The 18,067-nt window shown below is 40.7% G+C and overlaps 2 protein-coding genes across 6 annotated transcripts in view; one reads left to right on the top strand and one right to left on the bottom strand.

Annotated features, from left to right (window-relative positions):
* The window catches only part of PMPCB (peptidase, mitochondrial processing subunit beta), a 24,916-nt gene extending 22,169 nt beyond the window's left edge, over window positions 1-2,747 (top strand). For all 3 annotated transcript variants that reach the window (XM_063155556.1, XM_063155555.1, XM_063155557.1), the window contains 5 exons: window positions 399-559; window positions 1,816-1,901; window positions 1,975-2,063; window positions 2,288-2,363; window positions 2,459-2,747. In XM_063155556.1, coding sequence (XP_063011626.1) covers window positions 399-559; window positions 1,816-1,901; window positions 1,975-2,063; window positions 2,288-2,363; window positions 2,459-2,523 — 477 coding nt within the window. In that variant the 3' untranslated portion in view covers window positions 2,524-2,747. The remainder of the gene's footprint in view (window positions 1-398; window positions 560-1,815; window positions 1,902-1,974; window positions 2,064-2,287; window positions 2,364-2,458) is intronic.
* On the bottom strand, window positions 2,701-18,067 carry DNAJC2 (DnaJ heat shock protein family (Hsp40) member C2). Of its 3 annotated transcripts, XM_063155553.1 has the most exons (17): window positions 17,987-18,052; window positions 17,276-17,466; window positions 16,644-16,719; window positions 15,754-15,852; window positions 13,405-13,546; window positions 12,171-12,251; window positions 11,396-11,461; window positions 9,556-9,647; window positions 9,334-9,455; window positions 8,369-8,518; window positions 7,981-8,069; window positions 7,825-7,894; window positions 6,079-6,263; window positions 4,794-4,894; window positions 3,731-3,838; window positions 3,312-3,466; window positions 2,701-2,819 (listed from the first exon to the last, which is right to left on the bottom strand). In XM_063155553.1, exons 2-17 carry the CDS (start codon window positions 17,306-17,308, stop codon window positions 2,745-2,747), a joined length of 1,644 nt encoding a protein of 547 aa, XP_063011623.1. In that variant the 5' UTR covers window positions 17,309-17,466; window positions 17,987-18,052; the 3' UTR covers window positions 2,701-2,744. The 3 variants fall into 3 exon arrangements, with proteins under 3 accessions (XP_063011623.1, XP_063011622.1, XP_063011624.1); XM_063155552.1 differs by having other exon boundaries at window positions 2,701-3,466; window positions 17,987-18,067; XM_063155554.1 differs by having other exon boundaries at window positions 2,701-3,466; window positions 17,276-17,377; window positions 17,987-18,066.

Raw genomic sequence — 18,067 nt, 5'->3', positions numbered from 1 at the left:
CACATTCCACATGAGCACAACACAGGAGAAGCAAATGAGACAAGAATTGTTTTCCTTTTCTCTGAGGCTTCTTGCTGCCTTCCAGCTTCCCAGGAGAAAAACCCTGGGTGAAGGAATCATGTTCAGAGAATGTGAATGCCACTTCTGGATATCAGTAATTAACTGCCTCTTTCTTGAACCTAAGTGTCTTTGTGATTTTGGCTCAAATCTGGGGTGTTATTTTGAAATGTGATATTACATGCAAGGAAAGAAAGGGTTGAAATGAAGAGCTGATAATTAACCTTGTAGCTACTACTGCATGTTCAGTCATCATTGAAATGAAAATGGGAAATGTGGAGGTGACTAGTAAGCTTTCAAAAAACTTCATGAAGTAATATCTTTTTCTTTTGCCTCGGCAGAATTTGTCCAGTAAACTTGCTCAGATTGCCTGCCAAGGTAACCTGTGTCACAGCTTCCAGTCCTTCAACACCTGCTACACTGACACAGGGCTGTGGGGACTCTATATGGTCTGTGAGCCATCCACTATTCAGGACATGGTGCACTTTGTTCAGAAAGAATGGTAAGCTACCAACTGTTTCTCTGGAAAGATTGTTTTTAGTGGAGGAATACAATTTAAAAATAAAGAGAATATTTTTCTCTGGTTGGGCTTGCCTGGGAACAACAAATGCATCAAATTCTAAACTTTGGCACCCAAAGCCAAGTCCCAGCGCCCAGTTTTTGACACCATTATTTGGAGTGAATAGCTTAAGATGTAGGTTTTGTTTCTTGCACGAGAAAACACAGCAGGGATTTTTTTTTTGACTGGGAAATGACAGAAGTCATTAAACTGTCAGGCCTTTTATTATGCTGCTCAGTCACTGTGCAGCTTGTGAGCTGCAAGTGCCACCACTGGAAGAGCAAATATTTGTGGATGAGAATAATGAATGTGCAGTTACCAAACAGCTTTAGTCTGCAGTTGCTGCAGTTGATGTATCATGTGCTGCTGCTAGCTCTAGTGAACACATAGGGAAAGTTGAGCTGGTACTTATGGAAATTTGAAACCTATGATTCTAGACAATATTCATTCATCTGAGGCTTAAATCTGTTTTGAAGGATGATGTTTTGAAGACCATGATGACTGTAAAGCTTGAACTGCAGATGCTATTAAAAACACATGCATATTACTTAAAAGCACTTGATTTAAAGTGGGTGAAGTTGAAACAAATCTTGAAAATGAGGAGTTTCTTTAATCACATAAATCACTTCTTATATACCATTATTCTATGAAATCCCTGTTCAGTGGTGGAGAAAAAGGTTAGCACTGTGACTCTGCTGCAGCTTAGCACTAGGGAAGATACAGCCAATTCCTGGGACAGGAATTCAGTGTTAAGCTATTTAATGCATCCTCCTCTCCTCACAAAATGTTCCATAGGCAGTGTGGCAAGTTATTATCTCACCAAGAGGAGCCAGGAAGCTGGATTGCCTCCTAGCTAATTGCCTGTTACCCAGTTGCTTGGCTCTACTTTCTTAGCAACCTCCATTCTCAAGATAACAAGTACAGAGTGCACTTGCCTCAAAGTATGTAATAAAATGAAATACACCTCTTCTAAGAGAAAGAGCTTGCTCTTGGGTATCTTGATATGCTTCCAAAACCCCTACTTTGAGGCTGCTGCTTTGTATCCATGGCTAGTTTTCCAAGCTGTCTTACAAGCTTTGTCTACAGAAGAGTAGTTAGTGCCTGGTAGGTGCAGCAATGCCTCTGCACCTTATCACAGGCAATCTTGTGTGCTACAGCCTGCCATTATTTAATGCCTTTGGACTGAAACTGTTTTTCAGGATAAGACTTTGCACAAGCGTTACAGAAAATGAAGTAGCTCGAGCAAAAAATCTTCTAAAGACAAATATGCTGCTACAACTTGATGGTGAGACTTATGAGAACTTCTTACTCTTTGTGGAGCCATAGGCTGATAACTGAAGGATTTTTTCCTGTTTTAGGGTCCACACCAATCTGTGAAGACATCGGAAGGCAAATGCTGTGTTACAAGCGCCGAATCCCAATTCCAGAACTTGAGGCAAGAATTGAAGTAAGTGGCACTCATGTTGCAACTTTTAAAAGGCCATCAAGAAAATGACTTGCTACAGAAAGTAACAATATAGAAATTGTATTTCTTTTTCAGCTGAGAAAACATTTCCAACTGAGAAAACTTCTAAGGGTTTTGTTTCCTGCTCCCTTGGATTATACAAAATTGAGATCAGAAACGGTTTTATTATGGGACTGTAACAAAGATGCCTCTTTTACCCCTTTTAGGCTATAGATGCCCAGACTATTAGAGAAATCTGCACAAAGTACATCTATGATAAGCATCCTGCAGTTGCTGCCGTGGGTATGTGATACAAGTGTCCCGATCCTCCCATAACCCCTCCAGACCACTTGCTGTGAGCTGAGCATGTGTCATGGCGAACTTTCTTTAACTTCCAGGTCCAATTGAACAACTTCCAGAGTATAGCAAAATCTGCAGTGGCATGTATTGGCGTCGTGAGTAGTGAATAACAAGAACTTCAGCATATTTTAGCTTTAAAAAACCAGGAAAACGAACAAAAAAAAAACCCAACAAATCAACTACACCCTTTTAAAACTTTGGAGTTGCTTTTGAGAAGATTAAAACTCAAGAACCAGCCCCTCCTGTGTTTCTGTATAATGAAGAAAGGAATGGAAATATGTACAGTATTTGCATTTTTATTATAAAACAAGGATTGTCAGTAAGTCATTTCTTGACTTTAGTAGCATTCATCACTTGTTCTTGAGCAGCTTTCTTTGCCTTGACCATTTCCACGAGTTCCTGAAGAGAAGGTGGGGAAAAAAAGAAATTTAACTAAACACAAAACTTGTGACCAATGCTGTAGGTTTGAACATTACATATATTCACTGTAAAACACACTACTTCTCAACATAATGAGAAATCTACATTGTTTAATGTTGTCAAGCAATTTCCCTTAGAAACAAATCAATTAATGGAAGGTCAATCCTCAAGTACCAGGAACTTTACCTACAGGAGCTGGGGATAGGACTTCATCTATGAGAGCTTGCTGTCAAACTATAAAACAAATTTCCTGACACAGACTTTCCTTGCCAGCTTTCAGAGGCACTATTTTCACCGAGGAACTGCTCTTTTGGGGTTAAGTTACCAAAAATAAAAGGTTTCTTCTAAGGTTCCATCATTTTGCCTGTGGCAGATCCTGTCTCTGGGGCAGTATCTCATGGAACAGTAAAAGCAAAGGATTCTCTCCAGGCCTGGCCTGGTGCAGTCCCAGGAGGAGGTGAGGGACCTCACCTTATATCGTTTCATGCAGTCTTTTTTCGACCGGCCTGGAACAGCTGCTGCTATTTTCTCCCATCTTTCAGGAGTATTTACTGGATAAGTCTTCAATGCTTGTTCTAAAAGTTTTTGTTCTTCTGTAGTCCAAGGGGATGAATCTAGAGGTGATCCTGTTTTTAAATGCAAAAAGGACAGCAAGAATAGATATTTTTAAAAGAGTCTAGAAAATACTGTAAAACGTATTATAGTTTATTTTAAATCCCTGAAGTTTTGGGATGTATTGTGTGTACCAGAAACCCTCAAATCTGGCACCAGAGCCTGAACCACTTGCTATCAAAGTATGTAGGCAAATCTTGAGAAAGTTCTGGGTTACTTTCACCCCAAGAGACCCAGGGGAGAGAAGTGCACAAGAAGGGCTCTCTTTTCACCTTTACCTTCAAATCGTTCTGAGGGGGCAGCACTGTCCATCTGAGGCACCACACCATGTTCTTTTTTAAATTTGTCAAATGCTTTCTTGTTTATGTCATCTTTTTGATGAGGGTCTATGAGCAACAGACATTAAAGAGAATAATTATTGCAAGAATATTAAAGCCAGATGTAATAATAATAACAACATTCTGTAGCAGATTAATTCCAATAATCACAAAATCATAAACCCCAATTTCTACTTACTTTAAAATTACTATAAAGATGTTGGTAGATTAAAAAAAAAAATCATTCAGGGTCCAATAAGTTTTTCTCAGAGTGTCAGATTTTCCAACCCTTATCCTGCTTTATAGTGCTCAGAGGAATAATTGTTCCATATAATCTTAAACCTGAATCTGCAACTTCCCCAAAATCAAGAGGGATTGTTTTGTCAAGGGCTGTGGCACAAAACTCATGCATTGCCCAGGGTATGACCATGTCTCAGAGAGGCAGGAAAATCCAGGTGACTCCTTGTGCCCCTCTGTGGTTTGTAATGCAGAAACCTCTTGAAAATTTAATAGGTTTTTTTTTCCTTCTATAGTGAAATGTGTAATTTCCTTGCAGCCTTATTCCAGAGCTCTCTATGCTTAATTTTTCATTTTTATATTAATTTTTGAAGAGGAGATGAGCCACATTCATTTAGGTGTCTTACTCTGGTGTTGGATTCCATTAATTTTTTTAAAGTATGTCTAGACCTTCATCAGTTCCATTTATTTTAGATGCCTTCCTTTGTAGGGAGCTTTCTGAGAGGCCCATTTATCTCTCTTTGAGCCCTGCTATTTCAGGGCATCAGAGCATCAAGCTACATTAAGAGAGTTTCTGAGAGCTGCTTGTGAGGTGCTGACTTACAAAAGAGCCATTAGGATGAAAACACTGAATCACATAAATGCTCCTCTAAATCCTCCATCTGAACTACATTTCTTTTGGGGCTGTACAGAGGATTTTCTTAAGAAACACAGCTCCAGTCACAGAAAACTCAGCTGTACAGAAGCAGGCAGACCATGTGTTACAAAAATAAGGTAATATAGATACCAAGCTTTTGGAGACTCTTTGCTTTATTGATGACATCTTTTGCTGTTCGTTTTATTCCAGTAGTAGAGTGCAAGTTCATGTAATTGGCAATAACTTCCCACCTACAGCAAGAACAGAAATAATAAACCAGCACATTACATAATACTTTATCTTCATATAAGCCATGGTCAAGCTCCTGTACACATTTTTATAAACTCCTGAGTAAGTTCTAACATATTTAAATACGTGCAAAATCCCAGAGTTGCTGTTCTGGAAAGCTTTCAGTCACTAACTGAAGAATTCAATCAGCTTGGGTGAACTCCTCAGTTCCCAATACAGAAAAAGGATGGGGTACAATGTAGGTAAGTGCAAACCTCTAATCAAAATTCTGCTAAATTGCTGTTATCCTCTGGCATTAAATACTGCAGGCTGCACTGAAGGGCTGAGTAGTTACTAACCCTCTGTCCACTGCCCCCAGAAGAATAACTAAACATTAGGTAAAAGGGCTTAAAGAGGAGAGAGCTGGAACAGTCCTAGTCCCAGGATTATTCCTAGTGGATTCTTAGAAAATGGAAGGCAATATGTAGTGCTGCTCAGACAGGAGCCTTGCAGAAACAGGCACTGGTATCATCTCCATGGAGCATGGCATTTTTCAGTAAGCATCCAAATTTTGTAATGGATGTTTGAAATCTTTGTAATCCTACATGGAAGAAGGCATTTCATTCCTGGGAAAAAAGTATTTAAAGTGTGCTCCTGTTCTTGCTTAGCAGTAAGCTGAGTGCCAGTGCTGTTTTCTGTAAATCTTAGCCTTTGCCTTTTCCCCTGGCTCTCCTCTGAAGAAAGCTGGTGGACTTAACTCCTTTTCTGGGATATTTTCCTCCTACCACATAGAGAAGAAACCAGCCTCACATTTCATTGTGGAGCCTCTGGAAGTGGCTTACACACTTGTATTCCTACCCAGCTGCACCCCAGTCACTGGTGTGGTTTTGTTCTGCACTTTAAGGAGTGGAGCCTACCATGGAGTGAGCCCTGTGCAAACAGGCACCTCAGCACCATCCTGGTAATGGACTGAGGCCCAAATCTGGGGGGAAACAAGATACAGGGCCAGAGCTAACTCCAGTGACACACAGAGCAAGGTACCAAGGAAAAACAAACCTCTGGCTGCTTTTGAGTCAAGGGAAAAAAAGATGTTTAGGAAGTCCTTATACTGACAAAGTACTTGGGATGATCTGAAAATATTTTATTATGCTTGTAATTTAATTTAAAATTGTTAGTAAGGGCTTTTAGCACCAAACCCGAGAAGTACCTTGAGTTAGTCCCTGCTGGAAAGAGGTTCACAGCTTTAATTAACAACTGCAAATCATCCTCTGGCCAGTTTTTGCTTCCCCCTCCACCGCCAGTGGTTGCCTTTTCTGAGCTCTTTGTTGCTTGGCGCATACGAGCTTCTGCCTCTTCTTTCTCTCGCCTTATTTGTTCATTTATTTCTTCTATCTAAAGATTGCAAATAAGCATTATTTACTGAATTATTGTTACATTTTACAGTGACACAACCCCCTCTCTGGACTTCCTTTGAACCTTGGATTTTGCTTTGTTTTTGTTCCGTATATTATATGTAAAGAAACAGAGAAGCTTATCTGTTCCAGTATTATTTCCCTTCATTCCATGTGTATATTTTTAAAGATTTAAAGATCAGTAGTTAACAGCAGAAATCCATCACAGGTTCACTAGGAAATTAAATGAATATCCCCAGAATCAAAGCAAAAGTTTTCAACCTTGCATGAATGTCTAGGCTAACACTTGACTTAGAGGGACAGATCCACAAAAGAATTAAGACCAGTGAGGGCAGTTAAACCTCTGTGTTGAATACACTGGCTCTCAAATCTTCCAGCCTAACTGGTATCTAAGCCTGATTATATCAGTACAGCCAAAACAACAGAGAACTTTTACATTAGAATGAGCTGCAGATTTTAGTTACTAAGTGTGTACTCAGGGTTAGATGGCCATTTAGCAAGCTAAAAACTGCTTAAGTTAACCCACTGCACATTTTTGTGATCTGTAATCACATCTCAAGACTGTGGTGTGACACATCTTTAATCATCTGCTTCTGAGTGGGCCCAGTCCAATCTTGGCACTATTAGAAGAGCTGTGCACTTATGGCTGTTGGCAGGATGCCCAATGGCAAGAGCAAGAAACCATTTCATAAAACCTTCCTGGCAAAAGGAAAGTTAACTGATAGATAATTTTTAGTGGAATAGTTTTAACAGACAGAAAGAGGACTGTCCTGCATTTAGAACACCCTCCTGGAAAATGGAATATTGAATTCAGTCCCTGAATTACTGTAGAGTAAGAGACATTTCAGTCCTAAATTGTCTGATGAGTAAACCTGACCCTGGGATGGGGGCAGATCATATTCCCCACCAAGGAAAAACATTCACAGCTGTGTATCCACAGTGGATGAGAGAAAGCACCTTCCTCTTTCTGCAGGTTCTTCTGCCAGGTTCAGTTTTTGGTTCAAATGGCTTTTCCTTGATGGCAAATATAGGCAGATCCTTGCTGAGTTTTGGTAAATTTTGATTCCCTGTGTCTTGTATTTCCCATTCCTTGGTATCCAACCTACCAGTCCTTCTAGTGCCAACAGCCTGCAGCACATTTTAGTCCTTCTGTGGATCTATCCCCAAGTCACAGACACTAGACATGGATTTTTCTTGCATAAGAAGAAAAGACTGCCCTCCTTCCTCAAAGTAACTGCTACACATTGCTGGGCAAAATGAAATTTCTCTACTGTTTCTGTATACCATATAAGAGGTAGGTTTTGTGTTCTTTACAGATAAAAATGTGTATTTTGTTCTTGGCTGGCCCTGTTACTTTGACCAGCCATGAACTGCACAATGTAAAATGAAGCAGAGATCCCTCTGCCTGTGGACTCTGAAAATCAAGTCTTTATGTTTTACCAAGCACGATTCCAGAGCAGCTCTGCTGCATCTTACTTCAGTTCAGACAGGTTGATTTCACAAGTTATTCTGTTATTTGATTTGACACTCAGCATAATTACCTGTTTTACTACAGCCGCCTTTCCTCCTTCCCTTGTTGTGGATGTAAGTGCTTCATTCAAGCATTGCAGACTAAAAATAAATTATTCAGTTACAATGGAGAGCTCGTAGAAAGATGGGTATCAAAAGGAGCAGAAAGCAGCAGCAGGAGGACTTACCTTGCTAGCTCAAGACGGTCACAAAGCTTTTCCACCTCCTCCATCATTTTAACACAATCTGCCTCATTATCAGAAAAGTAATTCCAGTTCTGGAAGCAGAAATACATGTTCTACAAAGTTCTTGAACTTTATTGTCCTATTCCTTCAGACAAAGGCTTAACACACAGCATTCTTCAGCCACTGCTGTGTTTGGACCTATTTGGTCAGCTTTACTCGTAACTCATATGCATGTAAGTATGTGTTTTAGTATTTTGTTTTTTTAGTAAACCCACTTTCCATACCCATCTCCAGCCCTAAGAACAAGCAAACACGTGATCCAGGCTGATCTAAGCAAAGACAGTCATTTGTCTGATGTAACCTGTATTTCATTGTAATAATAGTTAAATACCTTGCATGTTGTTCTGAGTTTTTGCCTTTCTTTCTTGATTGCTTTCTTCTGTATCTCTTTTTCCTTTTTTGCCACTAATGCTTGCTGCCTAACTTCTTCCTCCTCCTTTTCTTTTGCTAACCGTGCTGCTTCTAATTCTGCTTGTCTTTGCTGCAATCAAAAGAAAAAAATGCAAGTAAAAAAATCATCCAAGTAACATTGTTACAGGGCCATTCAGTCATCCAATATCAAAATGTGTTGTTTCTGGTTTGGGTGGAGTTTTGTTGGTATGTTTGGGGGTTTAAAAATGCATGAATACTTTAATGTCTGGTTTTCCAAGAATTTTGAGGGAGATGATGGCACATACCATGTGGCATTGAGTCAAGTACTCCCTGTGAGGACCCTCAGTTTATAAATCCTGACTTCCTCTACAATAAAGATACAAAACTGTGCATAATTTCCTACTCCTGCCTCAGGAGTATGAACTTCATGGTCCAGTATTTCTCCTGCATCATTACTGACATATTTTGCAGTGTTCTAATGTCTTTAAAGTTACTTTTTTGCACCTTACAGTTCCCTTTCATTCCTGTACTTTCAGAGCCATCTTCTCCAAACTGTTCATATTTATCAAGTATGTTCTGTTACCTCAGAACATTTCATACCAACCAACCATTCACAAACCACATGCCCAAGGCAAGCAGACATACCCATTTTATGCACTTAATGCTTGCCTTGAAACCAGAGGAAGTGTATGCAACAGAAGAACTCAGTTTTCAAAGGTGTTTTGTTTCAGATCTGCATTCCTTGTTTCCATCTCATTGTCAGAAGGCTGCCAGCCTTACACTGCCTGCTGCACAGGCATCAAACACAACACATTTTTGAACCCCAGGGTAATTCTGTCAGTAGTCTTCTGACAAATCTAGAACCTGAAGCAGCAGGTGTGAATGAAGCAGAGTTTATCAACCCAAATAAAGTCCTTCACTTACTTTTTCTTTTGCCTCCTGTTCTTTTCGTTTTGCTTCTACCTTGGCTTTCTTCTCTGCTTCCTTCTTTGCCTTTTCTTCCTCCTTAAATTTCTTTATTCTGGGATCACAGCTGTATGCACTGTCTGGTGGAAGAAAGGAAGCATCATGTATAGAAGAAAAGCAGGAGACTTCCACAGTTAGTTAATAAATCTCACTTTAAAGAACAGCAGTTTGTGTGCTCACCAACAAGAGTCCTAATTCTGTTCATTTCTTCTTTTTTTCTCAATGCTCTGGCAGCTCTGTTCTGCTTTTCAATCCACCTCCTTTCATCTCGACTAAAAGGGAAAGCATAGTTCAGTGCTAATGCTTTACAGTGCCACTGCTAGAAATTCATCAACAAGCTTCTTAAACAGTTCCCCCCACACAGATGTTCTTCTGGGAGTACTTCAAAAATAGACTTCAAAAACTTAAGTTCCAGGCTCTGAGTTCATGTACAAAATGCTAAGTGTTTACATAGTTATATAAACCTGACAAAGCAAGCTGCTTATCTGTCCTTGTAGGGAATGAGACCATGGACTTTATTTTCAAAATGCAATCCACTTGCTTACCTAACATTAAACTCAAGCTAAACAACAGAAATGCTAGCACAGGGTTTAATTAAAGGACAGCAGTATAAATAATGCCACAGTTAGCTCATTTTGCAGAATTTAGTCATGTCACATAAACTCATCTGCACAGGAACAACACTCTATGAAGTAGCATGACACTCTGGGTAAAGTCATGCCAGATTCACTCCACTGAAATACAGCTCAGGTAATTGATGGGCTGACTAAATAATGTGAAATTTTACCAGTGCTGTCAAGAAAGAGGCAAATTTTAATGGGGATCTGTAGCCTCATCAACACAGCCACATAAAGAACAACAGAGGGGGCAGGGAAGTTGGAACTATGAGGTATTTAAAGCTCCCTCCAAGTCAAACCACTCTACCTCAGAACAAAGAAAGCAATCCCCATAACTGAGAAGGAGGCTAATGTGAATAGATTGAAGCTTTAAAACATGAGCAACATCACCTTTGGCAAGAAGGGGTAGCAAGAATCATGACCATCTGAAGAGCAGCTGTAATGCAGTTCTCTCTCATAAGTACAGCACACTAGGTACCATTTGTCTAAACATCTTTGAGAAGGACACTAATGACAGGAATGAGCAGAAAAAAGAGCTATACAAATAATTCAAGATTGTTCCAATGAGAAGCCTAGAGGTTCATCTGTGAGATGTACCACAAGTAGAAGTGACAGGGAACTGTGCCCTCACAGAATCTTCACAGGAGAGAGAACAGTGGGTCTGCTGAGGCTCAAGAAATCCAGGAGCAGGAAGAGGCACAAGAGAAGAGAAATGCCCAGCTACAGCCTAAATATGGCAGTTCCCAGCACAAAGAAAGCCAACCACTGAATCTAAATACAAAACTGATTTCTAGCCAAACTGGGAAACAGAGATGCATACGATGTAAATTATGGTCTCACAAGGATTACTAAGTGAGGTTGTGTCCTGTGAAATGTGTGTTAGACTAAAGCTCCAGCTTGAACACTGTTTATAACTGTAGGAAGGATAAAACCACAATGTATTTTCCAATGCAACATGTTCTGAGTAATTCAGCAACTATCACTACATCAACTAATACATAATTTTTAGCATCAAGCCATCAGAACTCACCTCTCCAAACTCTAGGAAGTATCATTTTCTCAGTACAAGTTAAAGAGAGAAATGATACCAGCATGCTCATCCACTCTGTCCTGGCTCCACCTGTGCTTGGGACTGGCAGGAATTGAAAGCCTGGACTTAAATGAACACACATTTCAAAGCATCTCAGACAGACCTCTGTGAGGCAAGCAGGAACTACTTCAATTACATGAAGAAGCCCACAGTAAGTTCAGTTCAATCCATGACTGACCCCTAAGCTGGGAGAGTGGAATTCAGACTTGGCTCAGCTGCCTTTCTTCCTATGACTTACAGTCTAAGAGAAAGTTGCAAAATCTTGCTGTATCAACCTCTCAGTCTCCTGTCAAAATTATTTTTACTTACATACCATTCTGCTTTTTCTTTTTCCTCTTCATCTAAATAGGAAAACTCTCTCCAGGAATCAAAATTATACCTAAAGGAAATTGAAGAAAAAAAAAAAGTGAACGAAAAAACAGCAAATCTGTTAAACATCAGCACATTTTTTACTGTTATGTGTTTATAGGGAACTGTACTGCTGTTTACAATTTATAACACATAATTTGCAATTATTCTGCACCTACAGTGATTCCACTGTGTTAAGTCAGTATGCAGAATATGATTTACACCTCTCTGTACTGTGGGACAGCCTACTTCAGGATGGCATTGGTCTTGCCCACTCTAAGTGTCTACAGCTGTCTATGTTTCTGTCACAGGCTGGGGAAATGCAGTGCAGTCAGTAGAGTTCAGACAGAAATAAATCTTTATCTGAGCACCCATATTTAGCAGATAAGGCATGCCAAAAACATGACTGACTTTTTTGGACTAAACACACCTCCCTTTGCTAGAGGAGCTTAAACTCCTAAGATGTCTCCACTAAAAACACAGGTTAGATGAGATAAACCTGACTTCCAGTCTGTGGGTCAGCTCAGTTCTCAGCCACCATGGTCAGAAATTCCCACTGCAACCATGAATTTACAAGTGGATGGGTTAGCCAGGAGAAAGCTGGCTCAGTTTGTGGAAGGCACAAAAGCTGTGGGGTAATTTTGTGACATCAGGAGGCTGGGACAGCCCACACACCAAAGGGTCTGCAAGCCCTTTATACTGCATGTCTTGAACAGAAACAGAGGCACCAGCTGACTTACCAAAAGGAATAGAATGCATCTACCTCCTCAAATGAGGAGTTCATGTCCCCAAGTTTAGGTACATTTTTCTTATTTGACCACCTGAAAATACATGGATATATTCAAGAAACAATATATACAATCTTCATAACATGGCATTTGTTAAGCACAGAATCAAAACCCGAGATTCTCTCCCACCAACACAGAGAGGGCACCAGGAAAGAGGAAAAGAACAGGAGAGTTCCTCATAAGTATCCTCCAGATTGGGCATTTTTGGGTGAGTTTCCCCAAAAAAGCAACCTTCTCCTGCCTGAGTGCCTCCTGCTTTGTGCCTCAAGGAGACCTGATGGAGCACAAATTATCTTTGTAGATACTCCATTCTCCACACACATTCTTCTGGCAGAGGAGCCTACAGAAAGTGGCCACAATAACTCTGTGAATAACTCAGCTCTCTGGCAGGGTACAGAAGTCTCCCACACATCCTACTGGAGCACAAGGGAATAATGCAATAATGCATACTTTGCCCCCACTGCATCTTTTTCTAGGGAAATCTTCCACAGGCTCTAGAATTGGTTGTTCCATGACACAGCATTAAGTCTCACTGCAGAAAAGGGAAAAACCTCATCTGACAACCACAGATCCAGGTCTGAAGTCTATGGAATAAGATTCAGTGAGAGTAGTTTAAACCATAATTGTTCAGAATGTTGTAAAGTGCCTCATGTAATTAAGCCCTTTTATACAGGGAAAGGTTGGCAGGTTTCTATTGTGACAACCTTAATACCAAGCTAATTGTCAACCATGAATCAAATGAAGAAAAGAAGTCACACAATGTAAGAGAGAACCACCAAATATTGACAGCTACAATTTTCTTCTCTTTTAACCAGCTAAATCATGACTGTAACTACTGTCTTCTGTTGATGCCTCACTCTCAGAAGAAAATAATTTTAAAAAGGAAGTTTTAGTCAGCAGCACATATTTGGTATTGTAAGTAATTTTAAGATGAAACAATGAGTTGTGCAAAAAGGGCAGTAGGTAATGGGAAGCTGAGAAGTTTTTTAAAAATGGCATGGGTCAAACTCAAAGCCATCAGCTGCCAGTTCAGATTATTTTAAAATGAAATAAAAAATAATTGCAACTATTTTAGTTATATTACATTTCTAGCAAATTAATACATCTCTTGTTACAAACACAATGTCAAAAGAGTTTGCAAATGCTGATTCTCCAGCAACAGCAGAGGCAGTCAGACACAGCTTACCTGGCATTTCTTTCAAAAACTGGTGAGAAAACTTCGAAGAAGTTTTCTTTTGCTTCACTTTTGGAAGGTACAGAGTTATCAAAAGTTGGGTCTATGCTGTTAAATGCTCGTCGTTTCACAGGATCAGACAATATTTCATAAGCTGAAAGTTACCAGACATAAGGTTGTAAATGTTTGAAAAGATGTTCTCAGATCTGTGTTTGATCTATCTGTAGTGTTCTTGTAGAGCTTGATATTTCATTATTTTAGTGACACCAAAAAGCATTACTGTCTGTTCCTGCTAAACTAAGTAGGAGGAAAACATTTATGAAAAAGGACACATTTAACCATTAAGATGTAACAAAACAGACAATATTTAACTTTATAGCAGTAAATTTTGTTCAGACACTGGGAGTTTGGGCATGACATCTTCAGACTTTTATCCTACACCAGATTCCTGCAGATAAATTGACAAAATGGTTCACTAGGGCACAGAGCAAAGGCAATCCCTGAGTTCATGTGTTGTCAGAATGGGCTAGAACAGGAACTGCTCCTTAGAATTTTTGCAGGTGATGATGAACTGAATCTTTGATAGAATACAGAACTTCACACAAACTCTCCAAAACATGCAAACAGTCCCAGATTTCCTGTTCTTAGATCCCTGCAGCTGGGGAGATCACATTACTAATTTTATGTTCTGTAAATCACAAAAACTACAGCTTCAGTACTCTTATCTCAGTGAAGTGTGGAGTTTTACAATGACCACTATTTTTCAGTAAGAATGAAAAGTCACAGAAATCAAATTTGTACTGCAATCATTCATGGACTTGTGTGCCTGCACCCCTGCCAGAGGACACTGGCCCAGGAAGGTTGGATGTGGGAGGTGATAATCTGGAGGAGGCCTTGGTGCTCTGCAGGGCTGTAAGCTGATCTCACTGCAAGGAATGACAGGGGCCACCAGTGAGCTGCTGTCTGCCAGTCTGCCCTTTCCCTCTGGGAAAGGACTTCCCTCCACCAACACTCCACATGACCCCAATTATCCTGCCTCAGTAACCCTCACACCATTTTCCTGGTGCAGGAAATTCTGTGCACATCCATTGGTTCCTCTTCCATTTAGGAGATGTCCCTTCCACTTACAGATCCCCAGTTCTACTCCCACACACTCAGCTCCCCCAGCTCTGGATCTCCCACACATTCCTTTGTCAGACCAGTTTCTGAGTCCAACTTATGTTCTCCCACCTTTCCAAGTTTCTCCTCCCTGTTTCATTACTGTTTGTTCCTACTCCAGGTCCCCCTTTCCTACTATTGCAATTTAGAATGCTGCCTGGAAGCATTATTCCTTTTCTGTGCTACTTTGTGCTTTGCTTTCTGTTTAGCCCCAAACTTGGAGTGCAAGCAGTTAAGAGGGAAGGTTCTAAGACTTTTTGCTCCTTGCATGTAGAACACAGAGCATTTTCCTGAACTCATGTGCAGGTATCTCATCATAGATATCTGACAGTTCCTGACAGGACTGCAACAGAAAAACTATTTCCTTTGGCAACCTTCCTCCTTCTGATAACTCCAAAGGAGGCTGAAAATATTAGTTTGTCTAAAATATCTCTAACTAGTATTAGAGATATTTTAGACAAACATTCAGAGAGGGAAGTTTAGAAACACAAATTCCAGGATTTCCTCCTGCTCCAACCTTACTGAGTGAAATTTGTTTACAATAAACAAAAAAGCCAAGCTCTCAAGCATTCCTGGAGATGCAAGTCATACACCTAGAGCAGCCCCTGTGGGTTTGGAATTGGCCAGCAGTGGTGTTCTGGGCCACAGAACCATTAAAGTTGGGAAAGACCTCTAAAACCAGAGTGCAGCCATTAATCCTGCACCGCTGAGTCCCCCACTCAGGCAAGAAGGAAATGTTATTAAATGGAGTTCACTTGCTCATCTGTGGGCACAAATGAGCAGCTGAAGAAACTGATGACCTGGATCAAATCAACACATGTCCTATTGTCACAGCAAGCACATTAGAATCCAGATTTTCCAACTGCTGCTGGTGCCTGTGGGGAGTTGCTCCATGGCTCACTAGTTCATCCCAGGTATGGGGCCACCTCCAGAGGTTCATCTGTGTGTGCACTGCTGCAAGTGTCACATTTTGTCACCAGCTGCCACAGCAGCCAAACATCTGTCAGCTGCCTTCCCTTCCTGCTTCTGCCCACTGGGAAGTTACACCTCATGTGATCTATTGATGCAGTTTTCTACAATGGAAAAAGAACTCCAGCTGTTTACTCATTGACAATTCCTTAAAATCCTAATGAAGCCAACAAATACGTTTCTGATGATTAAGTAGATTGAGAGAGTATGCAACAAAGGAGATCAATTGCTTACCTTTAGTTATGCAAGTAAAATAATCATTATCACCCTCTCCTATCTGCTCCCCTGCAGCTTTTCGCTTGTCTGGATGATGTTTCAGAACCATGGATTTATCTAACAAATAAATGCATTACAGTTAGAAATGTTTCAGCAGAAACAGTTTCAAATTACAAAGTCACACAGTAACTCCAACTGGCATTTCTCTCATTCAAAACTTAAATAAAAATACAAACCAAACAGTCAGATCTGGCAGAAAACAGAAGTTAATGAATTTTCTTTGATTTAATACTATAGTTAGAATTAACATTATTTCATCTTTGCTGGGACATAAAATAACCACAACTCAGAAACTCTACTTTCTATTCCTCCTCAATATCTGAAGAAGTCTGAGACTTACTCTACTATTATGCCTAGCAATGTGCTTTAGTATCTGTAAGTGTACAGTCAGCTTCAAAATTGCAAGAAACAAAAATAATTAATGTAATTTTAGTTGTTATTTCTGATGAAAAACAAAATAGTTCAGATAAAACAAAAATTGTATTCTATCCCTTTACTGAAGTTTTGAACACGATCCAAAGTGAAATTTAGCAGGAAAGCTACAGCCTGTGAATGCTGCTGCACTTCCCAGAAACAGAGATGTGAAATTTTTTACTCCCCTACATTTAGGCTTTGTGAATTTTTTTAATTCCCTACATTTAGGCTTTGTGAAATTTTTTACTCCCCTACGTTTAGGCTTCTGGATTTCAGAACTATGATACAAATTTAAGATGCTGGTAAACAACACAAATCAAACTTTTAGGCCTGGGAAACAGTAAAAACCTTGTTCCCAACATGCAGGTATTTCCACTGGAAACCAGTTGTGCACATCTGAAAAAAGGTTTTGCTTATGAGGGACAGGTACTCACGAGCTGCTTTGATTTGTTTCTGAGTAGCCCTGTATCGGATATTTCCCAGTCCAAGAACTGCATAATGGTCTTGATTCTGAGAGAAAAGAACCACAAACCCTAATAAACACTCATAAATACAACCTAAAACACCACCACACATGCAGAAAACAAGTTCTCTTCCCCATCTCTTAAAGGCAAGAGGGAGAATTCTTCCCTCTCCCAATAAATATTGGGAAAACACTATAGGAACAACTGTCATAAATTATTGAATAATTACTGAATAACAGAATATCAATAAATTAAGCCATTTTCACAGAAATTTAAGTAGCTTAATCTAAATTGGATTAAAGCACTAGAAAATTCAGTTACTGGAAAACTGAATTGCTGTTGTTAATATTAAGAGTATGTAACTCCAGAATAAAGGAGATGAGACACTTAATTCTTTCAGGCAGTAAAATAAAAAGCTGCAGCTCAAAGCTAAGATCTTATCCTGAGGAGTTTGCCTTCACACACCAGATATTAAGATAAGGGACATGAACTGATTCACATGGGTGTAGGAGGGGAGGAGGAAGGAGATCTTTAGCACCTGGGCATGGCATATAACCTCGATGGGCCAAACGAGGTGACAGTAACACATATTGACTGAATACCTTCCAGTCCTTTGGGTCGAGGGTTTTTAACATAGGATACTCCTCAAGCTGCAGTTCTTCATCCCCCGATTCCTCAGAAAGTTCCTTCTCATCTTCTAGCTCCTGGAAAGAGGCAGAAACATTTATGTTTCTCCTCTTAATAAATGCTTCAAACCATCTTCCCACAGGTTCCACTTGACAGAGTACTGACGCTATAAGCAAAAACATAAAAGCAACTTCACCTTCTGTGGTTTACTTTTGATTTTTTTTAAACTAAACCCCATCAAAACCCGCACAAGCACAGCATCACAGATCTGTAAGCGTTTTCTTTGGCTCCGCACGCAGCAGAGTGCAGGACCCAGCACTCGTGCCCACCAGACGGGAGCTCCCAACGCTCCGCGCTCTCACGGCTGCAAAGGTGATTTCGAGTTAAAGGGACACACGTGTCAAGGGATGTTCAATTCGGTACCGGCGGCGGAGGAGGCACCCGGGCAGCGATTTGGATTGGGATGGATGTCCCCCGCGTTCCCGTTCCCAGGCCCCTCCCTCGGGAGCACCCGGACTTGTTGCTGGCACAGGGGCACCAACGATCCCGCCGGGGGCAGCGCACGGCACGCGGAGACAATCAAACTCAAACCAACACCAAACTTCTCCACCCGGCCGATTTCCCAGACCGGGGCCCGGCCGAGCGCTCCGGGGCGGCGTTTCCCGTCCCAAGCCCGCGGTACGTACCGGCGGAGAGCGGCCTGCAGACGGCCGAGCGCTGTCCGTCCGCCGCGGGGCCGCGCAGCAGCGCCATGGCCGCGGCCTGCG

This window comes from Melospiza melodia, chromosome 4 (assembly GCF_035770615.1).
Source record: "Melospiza melodia melodia isolate bMelMel2 chromosome 4, bMelMel2.pri, whole genome shotgun sequence".
NCBI classification, from domain to species: Eukaryota; Metazoa; Chordata; class Aves; order Passeriformes; family Passerellidae; genus Melospiza; species Melospiza melodia.
This window is presented reverse-complemented; position numbering and strand designations above follow the sequence as displayed.